The following is a 12,944-nucleotide window of genomic DNA, read 5'->3' as shown; positions in this document are numbered from 1 at the left end:
CCCTCCAGCGACAGAGGACCGCTGGCTCCTTGACTCCACTATTTCGCAACTCCACACCTTTCTTCCTGCTGTTCCCTCCCCCCGGGATTCTCTGCCCCTTCCCTCCACCTACCCAGGCCAAGCTCAAACTTAACTTTTCACAATTGACCATCCCACGCCTCCCTCCCCCCACCCAGGGCACTGGGCAGATGGTACCACAGGTAAGACTCTGTAGCCGTGCTGTCTGGATTCAAATTCCAGCTCTGTGTGATCTGGGGAAGTCACTTCACGTCTGTTACCTCATCTGTAAAATGGGGATGCTGATAGTTCCTGTCTTATGTGATTGTTGGGAAGATTAAGTGAGATACTATGTGAAGTGCTTAGAACAGGGCTGGTCTGTATAAGCCTTCTCCAATGCCTGATATTATTTGTATTACTATCATTGTCACCATCATCAACATTTGAGCATGGACCTCTATGTGTGGCAGCTCTCTGGACCAGCAAGTAGATTCCTCCTTGTTTGCCAGCTCCTCCACGGCTAGCAATGCCCAGGGAGCATGTTGAGCAGTACTCCCTGGCCTTCTTCCCACACAGCCGTGCCCACAGGGTGGAGGAGTGGACACGCACGTGCTGTGAATTGGCCAACTCAGTAGACTTCGGGATGCTAAAAGGATCTTTCTAGCAGGTCTTGTTCATGTCTGCCCCCTTTTGCCTGGCACGTGGCAGGTGCTCAGAAAATGTTAGATTAGTGAGGATGTGGAGACTTGGCCCTTGAACCTTATCATGACAATGATTCTTTGGGAGCAAGGTGGCCTCAGCAACATGTCGGCAGTGGGACTCCTTTCTGGGAGTCTCGGTACCGTGAATTATTAAGACCCAGGAGGAAGACTGCGGCTCACCTGTTTCCCATGCCATCGTAAACCCAGTGAGTGGAGCCAAGGCCCTCATAGGCTGAAGCCCAGTAATACAGACATGAGTTCACATGTAAAGTGTAGAGCAGGTAGGCTGTGGTCCTGATAACCCTGCAAAAGAAGGAAAGGCATGAACACAGTAGCAGAAAGGGTGGCAATGACATATCACCCCGGGGGTCAGAACTGCAGGGAACAAGCTAGTCTTCACCCTTCCCAAAGTCCACCTCAGAGCCCTCCCTGTCGGAGCTGCACGGCCCTGCCCAGCTGTCTGGTGCGACGGACATTTGACTGATGGGAACCAGTGGCTGGACTGGGCCAACTGGCTGCTCTGTTGAGACTGTGCTGGTTAGGAATGGTGATACTTGAACAGAAAGTTGTCAAGACTGGGGGCTGGAATAGGCACAGAGCTACATGTGCGGACAATTCCAGGAAGAGCTGAGTGGGGGATGCATCGGGGTGGGGGGCAAAGAAGGGACACATGCATACAGAGGAGATGGACCCCCTCCATGAGAGACGGGGAGAGGAGCCCCGTCCCCAAGCGTGGCCTGGCTGGGCCTGGGTCCCAAGCTTGGACATCTGCAAGATGGCCCACTGAATCCATACAGCCACTACCCCCGTGTTTGAGCAGTTAGGGGGGTCAGTTTCCTGAGCTGAGACTAAACTGAGGCCCAGCTCCCTGGAAATGCAGGGGAGCCGTGCATGTCAACCTACGTGAGCCCTCCTCACAATTGGGGGAAACGGGACATTCCTGGTTCTCTAAAAAACAAACATCCCTTCACAGAAGGTCCAGGAAGAGGCCCGGCTTCCGGTGAGAGTACAGTGGCGAGGGGGCCTGGGGGCCAGGGGAGCCGAAAGGGGAAGTGATGGGGGTAGAGAATGCCTTGCTCCGTTCTTGCTGCAAATGTCCTGGGGCATGTGTGTACGTGCATGTGTGTGCACGTGTGCACTTCTGTGTGTGTGTGTGTGTGTGTGTGTGTGTGTGTAGGGGGTCTCACCTGTAAATGTAGGCTTTGCTGAGGATGGATTCCAAGCGGTTGTTAAACTCGAAGAAGGCCATGTACTGGGAGAAAGAGCAAGGCATCAGGGGCGGCCCGCTGCCCTCACCTCCCGGACCATTCCCCACAGCTGCCAAGACTGAGGGTTCTTTCTGCAGACCCCCGGTGGGAGGGGGTTGGAGAGTGAACATTCAAAATCAGAGGTCCTTAGCCCTTTGAGGAATGGGGGGCCAGAAACTCCATTTCTGAATCTGATGGAAACCCTGGGCCCTCTTCCTTGGAAATTACGTATAATCCTGTTGTCACAGTTTGTGTACAACTTCAGGGGACTCCTAGACCTTCCAAATCGTATCATGAAACTTTTAAGGTACATGCATCCCAGGTTAAGGACCCTGTCTTCAAGGTTTACTTATAAAGACAACAATTATATAAAGAAGCAGCTGCTCGCTGATCTCCTTGAAAGGCTTATTTATAATAATAAAAGTGTAAGACAACTGCCCATTACTGAGCCCCTTGTATGACTGCACTTTATACTTTACCTTAGCACTTATTTACATGTATTATCCTTCTCCTTTCACAGAGAGGAAACCGGCATGCAGGGGAGTTCAGGAACTTGCCCAAAACACACAGCTGGTAAGTGTCAGAGCCAGGGTTCGAAGCCAGATCACACTCAAAACTGCAAGCTCTTTCCACAATGTTACACTTGTCTCTAGATCTCTGCACACATGTTGTTTGACCTTTGAAAATAACACTGATGAAGATTCCCTGCGGGCCATGCTAGCTATCATCCAGGTGTTCATTCTAATTTCCACCTGGAGTTTGCATTGGATGAAGAAGGACCACGGACTTGGATCCTCACCTTGGACCCAAAGAGTTGCATCCTCTGAGTCCTGCTAGATGTTAGGTGCTTGAGTTACGTTCACTACTACCACGTGGACCAAGATATGGAGCCAGCCTCTGTATTTGGGGTAAAACTTGGGCTGTGGATCTAACCCTCCTCACTCTGACGTATGGCTCTAAAGCAACCTCTGCCGCCCCTGGAAGGCTGGCATGTGTCAAATAAGACTGGTGCCACTTCCAGTTTCCCTCTTCCTCTGGGCAGCCAGGAAGCTCAGAAGCAGCTTTCATGCTCAATTCCAGATATGCTTTCTTTTCATCGAGGTACTTGCATTCTTCCAGCTTTTCTCTGCCCTATTTCTCCAAGTTATTAAGGTTATTGCGTTTGCCTCTTTTGTCAATTCCCTCATTACCATTCTGGGGAAGAAGCATCAGGTATTATGTAAGGAGAAAGATGAATTTACTTGGTCTGCCAGAAAAATCCATTTGGGGGATCCTGAGTGCTCTGACTAGCTGTCCACCCTGGTCACATTAAAGGATGTTGCCAGGTCTCCACTCTACACTGTGTCACGCTCACTGAGACACTGGCTCTGCCCCAGTGACAGAAGGAATGGTTGTAGCGACACTATAATGACAACAACTAATGATGAAACAGGTGTCAGGCTGCATGTTCAAATCCATCCTGGGCACTTCCTGGATCCTGTGACCTTGGGCAAGTCACCCAAGCTTTCCAAGCCTCTGTTCCTCCCTCTTTTAGATGAAGACCATCATAAAGCAGAAGTCTCTCTGTTGAATCTCTATAGTAACTGAAAGCATAGACAGTGGAAACAGGCTGCTGGGTTCAAATCCAGACTCTACCCCTTCCTACCTGTGTGACCTTGGGCAAGTTACTTAACCTCTCTGTGCCTCAGGCATCTCATTTGTGAAATTCTGGTACTAACAACACTCATCTCATGCTGTTGAGGAGTAGGCACTTGTAAAGCCTCCAGAACAATATCTAACACACAGCACAACTAAGAAGCGCTAACAATTGTAAGGAATTTCCCATCTCCCCTCGGGGCCACCCTTCCCAGATGCCTCCTGCTCCCCAGTGCTGCTCAGGCCAGACATTAAGATGCCACTGCAGGTGCAGAGCACGGAGGAGCTGAAGGCCTTGGATGGTCTCACCTTCAAACAGCGGGGCAAGCGCAGGAGGGGATTCACACCGAATTTCAAGTAGAGAAAGTCCAAGGGCAAGAGGCAGAGCATATCCATCTGAAATCCCAGCAGGACACCACAGTGCATAAAACAGTATAGAACTCCCAGGGCTGTGGGAGGGGGCGAGTGGCAGGGGTCTCCACCTTCAATGGAAAGGTGAGGTCAGAATGCCCCTGGAGGGGCTAAAATTAGGGCAGGAGGCATCCTACCAACGAGCTCCAGCCCGTGCTGGTCCTGGCAGGAACCACGCCACATCGGCCCCAAAGCACCCAGGGACCCCAGAGGCACCACCTCCCAAGATCCCTGGCACACACCTTAAAGCGTTGAGATTTCAGATAATTGTTGCGCATCTCCTTTTTGTCTGTCTGGAATAAAATGGAATACTGACTGTGAAATGGCCTGAGAGCTTAACCCCTGACCCCATGGGAACAGCGATGGAAATCCCCACACAACCTCCACCTTCCTATTGAAGTAACAGCCCCATGGATGTGTAGCAGAATGGACCAGCAGAGCTTCAATGAAAGCCTCACAGTCTACAGATAGGGAGGGTCAAGCTCCTGGGGGTGGCATGGTGGGGGAGGGGGGAGGTTGTCCAAGGTCACTCAGCTCAATTCCGACTTCTTGGATGGAAAGCAGGGACACTGAGCTTATTCTCTCTTACCTGGACCATTTGCAACCTTATTCACTGAGGAGCTGGCCACTGCTCTGATCAGACCAGGAAAGAGGTTGCTCAGGGAATTCTTTTTCCTCTAAATTGTTTTAGAGGCTCAAACTCAACTTGTCTGCACACAGTGGAGCAGGCTCTGCCAGCATGGGATTTTGAAAAGTGACATGCACAGGGAGATGGGAACTCTGCCAAGTCACAATCAGGACTTAGGTTTTCTCCCTAATAAGTGCACTAGAACACAGGGTCCCAAACTGGTCTGGGTAGTGTTTCAGGAAATGTTGATTGGCAGCAGATACCTGTGCTGAGCATTCTGCATACATCACCTCCATAGATCCTCACAGCAATGGTATGAGGTGGGAGTGATTACTATCCCCATTTTACAGATGAGGAAACTGAGGCTCCAAGAGGTGACACAGTTGTCCTGGTTGAGCCGAGATTTGAACCAGGTCTGCCTGCTCTAAAGGCCATTCTCTAGGCCACTTCTTCATCTCTCATTCCATCAGGTGGTCCAGGAACCATTTCACCCATGAGCAAGACTTGATGTGTGTAATTTGAATGTATCAAAGATGTGTGAAACAAGCAATGATGCTGTTGAATAAGCATGGGTGAACGTCCTGAGGTTTCCTTGTTCATTTAGCTTCTGGTCCATGCCAGCATCAGGGGTCAGCCCCACAAATGCTCTGGCTGCAGGGTCTGCTCCCAGCCACCACTCCCCACCTGTCTGTGACTCACAATGACATCCCCGCCTCTGACAAACTGCAGACGCAGCTGGAACACGGTGATGTCCAGGAGGTAGATGAGGTCACACAGGTAATCCATCAGCAGCCAGAGGTGGATGTTGTCCGGCATCTGGTAGGGGAAGGCCCAGCGCACAGGAATCAGCCAACAGTTCCAGTTCCAGGCCAGCACCACGAAGAACAGCCACAGGATGTACGTCAGGTCTGCAGGGGTGGGAGGGGGCAGGAATATGCTAGAACGTCAGCCAGAGAAGGGCTCCTCGCCATGGGGTGAGGGTGGGGCTTTCTTCTTTCCACTTGTCTGTCTGCACTTTCCTACAAGCAGTATAGGCAGCCCTTCTGTAATTTGGGGGGGAGCATGTAAAACTATCTTTGATATAAAAATAAATCACGGCTAGGCCCTAACAAATTGAGTACTCTGAGTTGGGGATATGGGATATGGGGTCATTACTAGTTAATAGACAGCTAACCAGAAAACACTTGTGCTCTCATTCTTGTTGAAATTTTTCCAAAAATGTATTTCCTGCCTTTGTAAATACACAATAGTAAATAATGCATAGAAGATGGACAGATGGATACACAGATGGACAAGTGCATGGATGGATGGATACTGTAGGTCACCTGGGCATTTTATCACTTATATATATATTTTTAATTTTTTTGACCACACTGGGCAGCTTGTGGGATCTTAGTTCCCCGACCGGCGATCAAACCCATGCCCCCTGTAGTAGAAGCACAGAGTCCTAACCACTGGACCACCAGGGAATTCCCCCAACCTGGGCATTTTAAAGGACCAATGGACACCAGGGTTGAAGTCCTGCCCCCCAAATGACTTCTTGTGTGTCCTTAGGAAAGTCCCTCTCTGGCACCTGTCCTGTCCTCCTCAGAGAAGTCCTAAGAAGTCAGATAAAAAAGGCAGGGAGATCCTTTGTAAACTGTGAAGTGCAGTGCACATATGAAGCGTTGTTATTCCTGAAGAATACAAAATGGGCTAAAAGGCAAGTGAGAGGGACTTCACTTTAGATGTTGGAAGAACTTTCCCCCTTTTCTGCTCAGAGCAGCAGCTCTGTGAAGCAGCCAGGAAGAGCAGAGTAGAAAAAAGACTTGGCCAAGAGTAAGGAGTCCTGAGTCTGCCACTGACTAGTTGTGTCTTTAGGCCAGTTAACTTCTCTGTACCTTAGTTTGCTTGTCTGTTAAGATGGGTATGATCTTATGTTCCTAGTTCAGGGACTTTGTTTGTTTGGGGCCCGCCCTTGCAGTGCCCCCACCCCCTCCCATTCTCCTGCCCTCTCATGTGACATGTGGCAATGCCCACCGCCTTCCCAGGACTCACTGGTCAGCGGGTCGATGCTCTGGGGAAACTGGTACTTCTTCCAGGGGCGGCGTTTGAACTTGCAGCAGAGCATTTCACAATAGTGTTCCTCCTCCACCTGCCCCGCTTCAGCTGGCTTCACATCCAGGGCCGGCTCTGGGGCTTTCTTGGCTGGGGCTATGGGATGACACTGTGACCCTCTCACCCAGCCCTGAGGCTCGGGTAGAGGACGCAAAGAGAAGGCTCGCAGGACTCCCCTGGTGGCGCAGTGGTTAAGAATCCACCTGCCAGTGCAGGGGACACGGGTTCGAGCCCCGGTCCGGGAAGATCCCACACACTGCAGGGCAACTAAGCCTGTGCGCCACAACTACTGAGCCTGCACTCTAGAGCCTGCGAACCACAACTACTGAAGCCCGTGCACCACAACTACTGAAACCCATACACCTGGAGCCCGTGCTCTGCAACAAGAGAAGTCACCGTAATGAGAAGCCCGTGCACTGCAACGGAGGGTAGCCCCTGCCCGCCACAACTAGAGAAAGCCCGCGTGCAGCAACAAAGACCCAACGCAGCCAAAAATTAATTAATTAATTAATTAATTAATTAAAACAAAAAAAAAGGGAAGGCTCCCAACTGCAGACTCTGGAACTGAAGCTGAGGGGACCCTGGCACCACCCCATAACCTGCTACAAGCTCTGTGTGCGCTCCTGCAGCAAACCACAGAGATCCTCCTTAACAGCGACCTGGGCACCTGCCCTGAACTCTTACAGCTACCAGTCTGGGACTGCTTCTCAGGAACTCCCTAAAATGAGGTGTTTCTGGGCAAGTTGGATGTTTCCGTTGAGTGTGTGCTTGTGTGTCTGTGCCTGGACCCCTTGGTTTCTCTGGAGGGCTGGGGCATTGGTACCCAGAACTTCCACCACCCAGGGCCAGAAATCAGGAAAACATTGTTCTAGGTTTTTCAGAGCAGAAATCTCAGCTGTCTCATCTCTAAAACAAGACACCAAATGGGATCACAGTTTTCCTGTGCGTCTATGGTGATGTTGTTGGTGACCTAGAAATTGGCTCTTACAGGTTTAATATGGCTATGTTTCCAGCTTTAGGAGTGTGAAGTCAGGCTCTGCTAGGTCCACTGTTGGCACCATGAGTTCTAAGGCACAACCCTCCTTTGAAAAGACCTAGAAAACCTCCCTGGCGAGAGAGCATGGTTCTTATTTCCTCCTGACACTTTGAAAGCAGGAAACTTTCAGGTAACCCCGTAAGAATATTGCAATGGAGGCCTCTGAAAAATAAGACTGTGTAGTTCCAGAGTGAGTTATGGACACCATCTAAGTGCAAGGCCATGAGCTACATCCCAGGGTGGACCACCTGCCCGCCAGTGGGAAAGGGGCAGAGGGTCAACAGGGAAGGTCCTGCCCCGTGGGAGGGAGAGCCAAGTACAACTGGGCCACTGGTCAGAACCTTGACATTCTTTCCTCCCCTGGACACGTAGCTAAACCTGTACATAAAGGACCTCAAATTCCAGAGAATGGAGATCGGGGCTTCTCTCAAGCTCCCCAACCGTTTCCTTGGGGCCACCCTCCCCAAGAATTGACAGGGGCCTTAAGGGGCCCCACCCCACCCCTGGTCAGGTGGCCCAGCCCCAGCTCTGGACTCACAGGGCGTGGGGCTCTCTTCATCAGAGCTGACATCAGGGTCGATGAGCTTCTCCTTCACCTTCTCCGTCCGCTCCCTGAAAAGCTTCACCAGCTCCTGGAGCCGGTAGTTGATGAGGGCACCGGTCGGGCTGGCTGTGGAGGCTGTGCGGTCCTGGTCACTGAGGGAACACCACCCAGAGCTGAATGGGCTGCGTGGGGAGGGACCCCTGCGCCCCCAGGCAGGAGCTGAATCTGTATCCCACCTGGCCTCAGGGGGTAAATCCTGCCCCAGTCTTCTTCTGACATCAAAACATCAAACCCACCTTAATATCTCCTGGGAGGAAACTCAGTCTGGGATTAACACCCGGGTGCCCAGCTTTCAGAAAATGTACCACGAATGCTCTGATTCAGATGGGCAATTCCAAAAAAACTGGATTCCACTTGTGATTCAGGGGGAAACTCTGGAACTCAGTTCAGGGCTGTTAGTCTCAGTTTAGGGTTCACATGAGATACAGGACAGATCAGAGAGGGGACAGGGGCTACTTTTTTAGGCTTAGGAAATAACCGATGGAAAAAACAGTGCAGGGAATTCCCTGGCGGTCTGGTGGTTAGGACTCTGCACTCTCACTGCCGAGGTCCCAGGTTCGATCCCTGGTCGGGGAACTAAGATCCTAGAAGCTGCACAGCGCAGCATGCATGCATGCATAAATAAATAAATAGATAAATAGATAGATAGATAAATAGATAAATAGATAGATAGATAAATAGATAAACAAATAGATAAGTAGATAAATAAATAGATAGATAGATAGATAGATAAATAAATAAATAAATAAAACAGTGCAGATACATTACATATCCTTTTAATTTATAGGAATTTAAACTGCATGTACTTGCAGCAAGGGAGAGACAGACACAGGCAGAGAGAATGAATGAGAGTCTTCCGCTCATTGTGGGTCAAGAGCCCTTGGTGAGTTGAGACGGGCGGCCGTGTGAACCAGCCTATGTTCTATGTTCTCCTCTGAGTAGCCTGTGATCTTCTTGCTGAGCTGAGGATAACACTAATGTTTACAGATCTACTGTTTTTCTTCATACACTGAGGCACTGAAACTCAAGCCAGCTACTCTTTTTTTTTTTTTTTTGCGGTGCGTGGGTCTCTCACTGTTGTGGCCTCTCCCGTTGCGGGGCACAGGCTCCGGACGCGCAGGCTCAGTGGCCATGGCTCACGGGCCCAGCCACTCCACGGCATGTGGGATCTTCCCGGACCGGGGCACGAACCCGTGTCCCCTGCATCAGCAGACGGACTCTCAACCACTGCGCCACCAGGGAAGCCCAAGCCAGCTATTCTTCTTGTGCTCAGTTGAGGGAGCTAGCTGGAGAAAAGCAGTGGGGGGGTCATAATGAGAGATGGCGCTGGGGGGCAGAGGAGGCACGAGCTGCTCCCCCACACCCACTCCCTCCTGCAGGGAGGGGTCACCACGCAGCCAGGGACTACGTTGCCCAGGTGTGGCCGTGCGAGCTCTCACGGGTGGACATGCTAGTGCAATTCCGGGCCTCCCTGTGGAAGAGCGGCCTGGCACTCCCCCTTTCTAGTGGTGACCAGCAGGGTCTTGAAAGCCACACAAAGGTGGCAGAGCCACTGTTGGCTGGGCCCCTAAATGACTGCAGGGGGCAGAGCCTTCCACTGACCTGATACACACCACCGGTGACACAACTGTGACATATGAGACATCTTGCTCCTTAAGCCACTGAATCATTGAGGTCTATTTGTTATAGCATCTTAACCTACTGAGGTAATACATGGGGTTCCATGCTGACCACCTTAAGAGTTTTCAAAGGTAACTTTTATTATTATACCTGATTTCTGGCTTATTTTCTGATATTAAACCCTACCCCTACCCCTACCCTACTGCGTAAGATGTGACTCCACTGTATGCTAAAATGGATCACTGAACTATACGTGAGGTTTGGGTTTTTTCCTGCTTCTTTTGCTTTTCTGAACTTTCCACAATACTGTTAAGCATAAACTCCATAAATTTATGGACAGAAAAAAAGACTGGAAGGAAAGTATATTGTCTCCTAAGGTCACTCCAGAAGCTATGGCTGGAGAGGAGGTGAGGATCCCAGGCCAGAGCCCAGGGCTGGCGTATTCACTGTCACCAGCCTACGTAGACCCTTCAGGAAAACACCTCCCACTGGCCCAGCCCTTGTGACACTTTGATGTCAGAGACACAGGTCCCGATGCCCTCATAGTGGCCTCTAAACATGGTTCCACAGACCAGTTGCATCAGAATCACCTGGGGAGCTTATAAAGATGTGGATTCCCCAGGGCCCACGCTCTGTGGTTCTGGACACAGCTGGACCCAGAGTTTGAGCCCATTCTGCAGACCAGATTTTTCAGAATTTCTGGGCTGGTCAGAAGCAGCCTGGGCAGGAGACCCGGCCCTCTCTCACTGCCAGGAAGCCACTGGCACAGTCTGCCTTGGGGTGGAAGGTTCTAAAAACATCCATTCTCCCCCCAGCTCACCTCCCTTTGCTTGCCCATCCCCACCCAGACTTCTGATTCCCTGAGACCCCAGAGGTGGCCCCCACTTACTCAGTGCCCTGCGGGCTGGTGGGGTCCGACCAAGCGACCACGGGGGATACAGCCGGTGACAGCATCTTGAGCTCTTCAGCCTCATCATCTTGGGAGCACAGACTCTTCCTGCAAGAGCACAGACATGGAAGGGAGGGGCCTTCAGGGAGGCAGGGGCCGCGAGGGGGTGAACCAACTTTGAGCCCTGCAGATCACCCAGAGCGAAGCCTGGCGGGGAGGTGGGGACAGAGGATGGTGCTGCCAAAGGGTCCTCGCTTGCCTGCAGGGAAACAAAAAAGGAGAAGAGGGGACACATCCAACCTCTGGATCTCGGTCTCTGCATCCATTCAATGGCCTAGCATAGAAGTAACAGCACTGACTTGGGATCGGGCAAACCCGAATTTGCACCCCAGCCCCGCTTCTTCCCAGTGTGTGAGTTACTCAAACCCGCTGAGCTGCCTCAGTTTTCCCCCTCTATAAAATGGGGGGCTTCCCTGGTGGCGCAGTGGTTGAGAGTCCGCCTGCAGATGCAGAGGGCACGGGTTCCTGCCCCGGTCCAGGAGGATCCCACATGCCGCGGAGCAGCTGGGCCCGTGAGCCATGGCCGCTGGGCCTGTGCGTCCGGAGCCTGTGCTCCGCAACGGGAGAGGCCACAGCAGTGAGAGGGCCACGTACCGCAAAAAAGAAAAAAAAAAAAAAAGGGACTAAATCTACCCAATTCGGTGAGGACTCAGTCGGGTCTCAATTTAAACATCCTCCTCCCATCCACCTCCCAGTCTGAGGGCACTGCCCTCCCCAGTCCACCCCGTCCCCTTCTCCATCACACCACCCTTCCAGCTAGTGAGAAGGTGTGAGGGCTCACATTCCATCTTATTAACTCTCCTGGAAGCTCAGCTTCTCTGCCTTTGCAGATGTGCCCCTGGCTGGAAAAGTCGGCACCCATGGGACATGAAGTCTGTTTTCCAGCTCATGGTGTGACCTGGGGAAAGCCCATCGCCTCCTGGAGTTCCCGCTTCCCTATCTGAAGAATGAAGACTAAATTATGCCCAGGTCCCCATCATTCAGTCCAAGTCTGCCACAGAGTGCTGCATTTGGAATCACTGGTGTCTCAGCTGCTGGTGTCTAGATTTGAATCCACTTGGTACTCTTCCCATACTCAACCACCGTGACTCAGGATTCCATCTTTAGGGCTTGTAAAGGGATACAGTCAGAGGGATGTGTAGCATTTGCTTTATTCCAGAAGGCTCTGAAACCACCCTATTACCTTCTGCCAACTCGCCTAGAATGGCAAAACTCATGGGTTCACCTCTTTTACGCTCTAATTAAAAGGATGCCTGCGAACAAGAAGACTGGGGCAAAAATCTCACAACTGGGACTTAAACTCAGGCCTCCTGCTCCCAGCCCAGTGCCCTCTCCGGGCCTGGAGAGAATCCAGAGTGTGGAACTAAATCAGCAGCTATGCTCCTCCAGCACCGACCAGTGCCTGGCCCTGTGCTGAGCACCTCACATACAGTAGCTTGTTGAATTTTCATAATCCTAGTAGATAGGGGGTGTTTGGGATTCACTCCAAACCACAGCATTGCACTGTGAGAAGGGCCTTGCCCGTGTGCCCCTCTGTTTTGGTGGCTTTTCTGCTCCCATCAGTTGCCCCCAGTGCTCATTCCATCCCGGACCACAGGCAGCCTCACTGGCCTCTCATGTCAGGCATCAGAATTCCTTCTTGGCGCCAAGCTCAGGCTGAGGCTTCCCAGTTTCTCACAGTCACATTTTCCTTAGCACTCTCTGGAAAAATCTTGTGTGATTACTTGTTCATCGTCTATCTCGGCCCCACTGGAATGTCAGCTCCATGAGGGCAGGCCTCTCTCAGGCTTCTCCCTGATGCAACCACAGCACCTAGAGCAGAGCCTGGCACATAAAGATGTTCAGTAAATGTTTGCAAATGAATGAATGAATGAATGATAATAAGAGAAGCCTCACAGACCCAGCTCATAAGCAAAAGGCAGGAGGCTTTGATTCTTGTCCCAAGTGATCTCAGTCCCCTCCCTCCTCCCGAATATCCACCTCTAACTCAGCCTGTACAGTCTCCCTACCCTTATAAAG

The 12,944-nt window shown here is 51.4% G+C and overlaps 1 protein-coding gene across 1 annotated transcript in view; it reads right to left on the bottom strand.

Moving 5' to 3' along the window:
* Positions 1–12,944, bottom strand: part of CNGB1 (cyclic nucleotide gated channel subunit beta 1) — a gene marked incomplete at its 3' end in the record, with an annotated part of 139,418 nt that overhangs the window by 70,767 nt on the left and 55,707 nt on the right. Inside the window, exons 19-26 of the mRNA XM_079724051.1 lie at positions 10,866–10,973; positions 8,291–8,448; positions 6,657–6,812; positions 5,319–5,527; positions 4,234–4,284; positions 3,890–3,976; positions 1,886–1,950; positions 879–1,001 (exon numbers count right to left, since the gene is read on the bottom strand). Of these exons, the coding sequence (XP_079580177.1) occupies positions 879–1,001; positions 1,886–1,950; positions 3,890–3,976; positions 4,234–4,284; positions 5,319–5,527; positions 6,657–6,812; positions 8,291–8,448; positions 10,866–10,973 (957 nt within the window). The remainder of the gene's footprint in view (positions 1–878; positions 1,002–1,885; positions 1,951–3,889; positions 3,977–4,233; positions 4,285–5,318; positions 5,528–6,656; positions 6,813–8,290; positions 8,449–10,865; positions 10,974–12,944) is intronic.

Source organism: Hyperoodon ampullatus (genome assembly GCF_949752795.1).
Source record: "Hyperoodon ampullatus genome assembly, chromosome: 18".
Lineage (NCBI taxonomy): Eukaryota > Metazoa > Chordata > Mammalia > Artiodactyla > Ziphiidae > Hyperoodon > Hyperoodon ampullatus.
Note: the sequence above shows the minus strand (reverse complement) of the source record. Positions and strands in the feature narration are given on the sequence as shown.